Source organism: Cibotium barometz, chromosome 19 (genome assembly GCF_041138505.1).
Source record: "Cibotium barometz isolate CiBa-2024 chromosome 19, ASM4113850v1, whole genome shotgun sequence".
NCBI classification, from domain to species: domain Eukaryota; kingdom Viridiplantae; phylum Streptophyta; class Polypodiopsida; order Cyatheales; family Cibotiaceae; genus Cibotium; species Cibotium barometz.
In genome coordinates, this window is record NC_141064.1 from 58993917 (window position 1) to 59000049 (window position 6133).

A 6133-nucleotide genomic window follows, 5' to 3' on the forward strand; every position below is an offset into this window, starting at 1 on the left:
AATAACTTCCATACTTGGAGGTTTAGATTAACAAATTTCTTGATGGGAAAAGGCTATTGGGACTACATTGAAGGTGAACATGAGAAGGCACAAGAGATACCGGAGATTAATAAAACTACTGTAGATGTAAAAGAATACAAGGATTGGAATCAAGGAGCAAGGAAAGCCATGTATTAGCTTTATATTAGCATACATGACACAATGATTGGGCATATACATGATTCCAAGTCACCCAAGGAGGCATAGAACACCTTGGTGAAGCTGTATGAAACTAACAACAAGGCACGAAAGATTTAGTTGAAGAATGAGCTTCATATTGTGGAGAAAAAGAATATGTCTGTGAATGATTATGCCTTGAAGATCAAGGGCATTGTGGAATCCCTTGCATCTATTGATGTTTCTGTTGATGATGATGATAAGGTGGAAGTATGTCTACATGGTCTCGGGCCACAATACAAGGCATTAAAGACATCTATTTAGACTTGGGAGAACATTCCCAATTTTACAGATTTGGTGTCAATGCTGATCATTGAAGAAAAGAGTTTGGGTGAAGACCAGTCTTCACAAAACAAAGGCAGTTCGGTGCAACAAGCCTTCTACACCTGTGCAAGTAGAGGACGAGGAAGAAGCTGAGGCCGTGGCCATGGCCATGGTGGTGGCCAAACAGGTAATCAGAGCAGCAGCAGTCCCAGGATTCACAACAACACACATAGGTGGAAGAGGCCCGTTTAGAGGAAAGGAGAGTCAAAGAGGTCATGGTAATTGGCAAAGGCAGCCTAATGATACACGAGGTTCTTTTTATTGTGGTAAGCGTGGACATGTGCAAGCAAATTGCTATAAGAAGCAAAATGACATGCGAAATTGAAAATTGCATCAAAATAACTATGTGTCCTCTAGCAGAAATAATGAGGATAATGAGAGGTTGTTTGTTATGCAACACATGTAGTTGATGCTGTGTCTGGAAATGATGTAGCAGCATGTAAGGATGATGTATGGTATGTTGATTCAGGTGCTTCGAACCACATAACAAGTTATGGTGCTTCGAACCACATGACAGTTATGGTGAGTGGTTCAAGGAAATGAAGAGTCTTGAAAGACCGGCACCTAGGCTCGACGCACGGTGGCAATGTGGACAGTAACCCCCTCCCTTCGCATCAATGTTTTTCTCTAGCGGCTACTCCATCTGAAACTCCCTATAAGGGATAGGCTTGCTAATTGGGCTCCAGTGTCTCCTCTGTGCCCCTTCTGTAGTACTCACAGGGAGGACGCCTTTCATGTTTTCTGGGCTTGCCCCAATGCCCAGACCCTATGGAGAGGAGTGCGAAGGTGGTTGGAAAGCCGAGGCACACAACATCAGTTCACTTGGAAACATGCACTGCTGGGTGACATCAAGCTCCTCAACTCGACCCTAGCAAGCATATGGCCGTGGATTAGACATACCATGCTGCAACAACTTTGGATAGCCAGAAATCAGCTAGTATTTGTCCAAAGCTAATATAAGATGCCCGCATATGCAATGTCTAAAATGGAAGGTAGAAGCTTTTGTGTAGCTGAGCTAAAGGTATTAACTGGTCTGTTTAGCTCTAAGATGTTAGATAGTGCCAAGTTGCAACTTCTAAGAACCTAGCCTATTTAATACAGGCGACATCTTCATCTTTTTTGTGAAGTCCTAATCAGGGTCGTGTGTAATCAGACTGACTCATGAGCGCTGAGGTCCCGTTCCTTCCTTTCCTTCAGCCAGCTTCGGGCATGGCTCGTGGCAGCAAGGCACCTCACGAGCGCCTATGGAGGGATCGCAACTGCTGGAGGGACAGCAAAGTGAGTACAACTCGATGTCATCTTTTCAGAGAAAGCTGTATCGCTGGGATCGCCTCTGCTGAAGTGGTTTCCCTTCGCGTGTCACAGAGGAACCCAAGGGCTCCAGATTTCCGGCACAGAGTCGTTATGAATGGACAGCTGCTACAATTCAAGCTGGTTTCAAGACATGCTGAAACTCGAAGAGCCATGCGTGATTGCCGTAATGGCCATGAGGCATGTATGTTGGTCATAATCCAGGTGTGATGGAGCCTTGCGTTGGGAGGTGCGAAGCATAGAGGAGGAACTAGAAGAAGGGATGCCATCCCTGCAACCATCCGTTGAGGACTTTACATCCATCTTGCACAAGTGCAGAAACAAGAGAAACAGTGTGCAGGCGTTGCACTTGCATGCCTATATGTGCCAAAATGGGCTGGAAGCCCATCCATCAGTAGGGAACCATCTCATCTCAATGCTGGTGGAAGCTGGAAGCATGTGTCATGCCCGGCAGGTTTTTGACAGGCTAGTGTGTCGGGATGCATTTTCGTGGAATTCGCTCATCATGGGCTATGTTAAATGTGGGGAGTCACAGCATGCTTTTTCTGTGTACCAGAAAATGCATGAGAATGATTCCTTACATCCTAGTGGGCGTGCTTTTGTGGCCTTATTAAAGGCTTGTGCTATGCTAAAAGATTTGGAAAGGGGTTGCGAATTACATGCTGAGATTTCTGGAATGGGTTTGTTGGAAAGAGATGTTTTTGTCGGCAGTTCCTTGGTACATATGTTTGCCAAATGTGGCTCGCTTGCAAGAGCACAGGAAGTGTTTGACAAGCTCCCCATTCGAGACGTGGTCATGTGGAATGCAATGATTGCAGGATATGCTGAACATGGGTGTGCTGAGGAGGCACTCCACTGTTTCGAACATATGCAACTTGAGGGTGTCTCATCGAATGCTGTCACACTTGTTTGCAGCTTAACAGCTTGTGGCAGCATTATGGCCACAGTCAAGGGCCAAGAAATACATGCTGAAATTGCTAGAAAAGGGTTGGAAAGAGAGCTCACCATTGGCAACAGCTTGGTTGATATCTATGCCAAATGTGGCTGGCTTGCAACAGCACTGGAAGTGTTTGACAAGATTTTAGTTCGAGACGTGGTCTCATGGAATGCGCTAATTACAGGGTATGCTGAACAGGGGCATGGTGAAGAGGCACTCTCCTCTTTCGAACAGATGCAACAGGAGGGCATCTCCCCAGATTATGTTACATTTCTTGGCAGCCTAAAAGCTTGTGTGATCTTAGGCACCATAGACAAGGGCCGAGAGATACATGCTAAGATTGTCAGAACAGGTTTGGAAAGACAGTCCCTCATTGGCAACACCTTAGTTGATATGTATGCTAAATGTGGGTCACTTGCAACAGCAGAGGAAGTGTTTGAGAAGCTTCCAGTTCAAGATGTGGTCTTATGGAATGCACTTTTAGCAGGATATGCCGAATATGGGTGTGGTGAGGAGGCACTCTACTGTTTTGAACAGATGCAACAGGAGGGCGTCTCTCCGAGTTCAGTCACGTTTGTTTGCATCTTGAAAGCATGTGGTAGTATAGAGGCCACATTCAAGGGACAAAAAATACACGTTGAGATTACCAGAAAAGGGCTGGAAAGAGAGCTCCTTGTTGGAAGCACCTTGGTTGATATGTATGCTAAATGTGGCTCGCTTGGAGAAGCATGGGAAGTGTTTGACAAGCTTCCAGTCCGAACAATAGTCTCGTGGAATGCACTAATTGCTGGATACGCCAAACATGGGCATGGTGAGAAAGCACTTAACTGTTTCAAACAGATGCAAAATGAGGGCATCTCTCCGGGTGCTGTCACACTTGTTTGCAGCTTGAAAGCTTGTGGCAGCATAGGAGCCACTAACAAGCACCAAGAGATACATGCTGAGATTGCCAGAAAAGGGTTGGAAAGAGAGCTCCTTGTTGGCAACGTCTTGATTGATATGTATGGTAAATGTGGCTTGCTTGAAGAAGCACAAGAAGTGTTTGACAAGCTTTCAGTTCGAGATGTGGTCTCATGGTCTTCACTTATTGCAGGATATACCGAACAGGGGTGTGGTGAGGAGGCACTCTACTGTTTGGAAGAGATGCAACACGAGAGCATTTCACTCAATCCTGTCACATTTGTCTGCAGCTTGAAAGCTTGTGGCAGCATTGGAGCCACGGTCAAGGGCCAAGAAATGCATATTGAGATTGCCAAAAAAGGGTTGGAAAGAGACCCCCTTGTTGGCAACATGTTGGTCAATATGTATGCTAATTGTGGGTCACTTTCAGAAGCGCAAGAAGTGTTTGACAAGCTTCCAGTCCAAGAAGTTGTCTTGTGGAATGTGCTAATCGCAGGCTATGCGCAGCTTGGAGAGAGTGAAAATGTTATGTATGTCTTTGATAGAATGTTAAGAGAAGGTATAAAGCCAGATCTGGTCACGTTTGTGAGTGTTCTTAATGCGTGCAGTCATGCAGGCCTAGTTGCTAAGGGCCAGATGTACTTTGAGGCCATTAGCAACAACTATGGTCTTATCCCAACTCTTAAGCATTACACTTGCATGGCTGATCTCCTTGGCCGTGCAGGCCTTATAGACAAGGCAGTAGGAATGATCAAGAAGATGCCGCTTCAACCCGATATGGCAGTGTGGCTTATTGTGTTGGGGGCTTGTCGAAAGTGGGGCAATGTGGAGCTTGGAAGACACGCGTTTGAACATGCAGTGGGATTGGATGAAAAAGACTCAGCAGCGTATATATGTATGTCTAACATCTATGCAGATGCCGCCATGTTGGAGGAAGCAGACAAGGTTGAGGCGATGAGAGTAGGAAATCGAGCGTGGAAGAAGTCAGGTCATAGTTGGTGGATGGACATCCATGAGCCCGTGGAGCTTTTGGATTGGGGTTAAAAGACCATTGCCAAAGCAAAAACATTATTGCAGAGCCAGGAGACCTTTTAAGTCAAAAAGCTGAAGGAAGTATCTCTCAGGGTTGCACTTGGGTGCCACGGGATATTTCCAATGATGAAAAGAAAGATGCATTGTGCTTAGTTATGTAGGAACGGTGAGAAGTTGCTATTCTGTGTGCCTTAATTTACGCAGCCAAGGCGGGTTTCTCTTAGAGAGCCCAATTACACAAAAAATATGGGTTTTGTCAATCTTGTCATTTTCGAACGATATCCTGGTGACCAAACTTTTCAAGTATGTCTTGCAAAGTTTAGTCACCTCTAGACGTCGTTCAGGTGAGATATAGTGATCCATCTCACATTTTCTCTGTGGTTTTCTTCAAGAGGGCCCAAATGCAAAAAGAAAAGGGTTTTATATGTGGGTTTCTCCAAGAGGGAAAAAAGGCACAAAATTTGTGTTTTCCCAATCTTGTCATACCTAAACAACGTATAATGGCGATACTAAACTTTGTAAGTGTGTGTAGGGTATCCCTCTCTATATACTTCCAAAGTTTGGTCTCAACATCAAAGTCGTTCAGGTAAGATATGGTGCTCCATCTCACGTTTTCTATGTGGGTTTTCTCCAAGTGTACCCAAATGCACAAAATATGGGTTTTACAAATCCCATCACCAAATGATGTCTAGGAGAGACAAAACTTTGCAAATATATTTAGGGTGCCTCTCTCCACACACTTGCAAGTATGTTTAGGGTACCTCTCTCCACACACTTACAAATTTTAGTCGCCATCAAATTTTCTTCAAGGAAAAATATGGTGCTCCATCTCATGTTTTCTATGCAGGTATCTCCAAGAGGGCCTAAATGTATATGGGTTTTCTTGATCTCCTCATACCTGAAGGACATTCGATCATGACTTAACTTTTCAAGTGTATTAGTGGTACACCTCTCCATGCACAAGTAAATTTTGGTCACTATTGGATGTCATTCCAATGAGATATGGTGCTCCATCTCACATTTTCTACACTTGGTAGATATCTCTCTTTATAATTAAAAGATCTATAATTAAATTTAGTGCCTTAACCTATCTTAAAATCCATGCATAAAAAATGTGAGATGGAGCACCATATCTCACTCGAACGATGTGTGGCTGAACTTTTCAAGTATGTGAAGATGGATATCCCCCACATACTTGTAAAGTTTGCATCAAGCGACATCGTTCAAGCATGACAAGATTGAAAAAACCTATATTTATGTGCATTTTCAAAATCTCTCAATCAACATGCCTTTGTAGTGGCTTTGTCCTCTAACATCTACAGTGTTGTGCTCTCTAAGATGCTTTATCTTTTCTCTCACCTCCCGATCCTAAGTGAGTCTCTTACTTGTATATGTGTAACCCTACATAAACAA

At 44.1% G+C, this 6133-nt stretch overlaps 1 protein-coding gene across 1 annotated transcript; it reads left to right on the forward strand.

The window, feature by feature from the left end:
- The first annotated feature begins 1531 nt into the window (after positions 1-1531).
- Positions 1532-5143, forward strand: LOC147628796 (pentatricopeptide repeat-containing protein At4g13650-like). The gene has a single exon (XM_086814048.1). It carries the CDS (start codon positions 2114-2116, stop codon positions 4730-4732), a length of 2619 nt encoding a protein of 872 aa, XP_086670174.1. The 5' UTR covers positions 1532-2113; the 3' UTR covers positions 4733-5143.
- Positions 5144-6133: the final 990 nt, after the last annotated feature.

What these genes read in the sequence shown, in the direction of transcription:
- LOC147628796 (XM_086814048.1), top strand. Translation starts at nt 2,114, where the DNA reads ATGCCATCCCTGCAACCATCCGTTGAGGACTTTACATCCATCTTGCAC.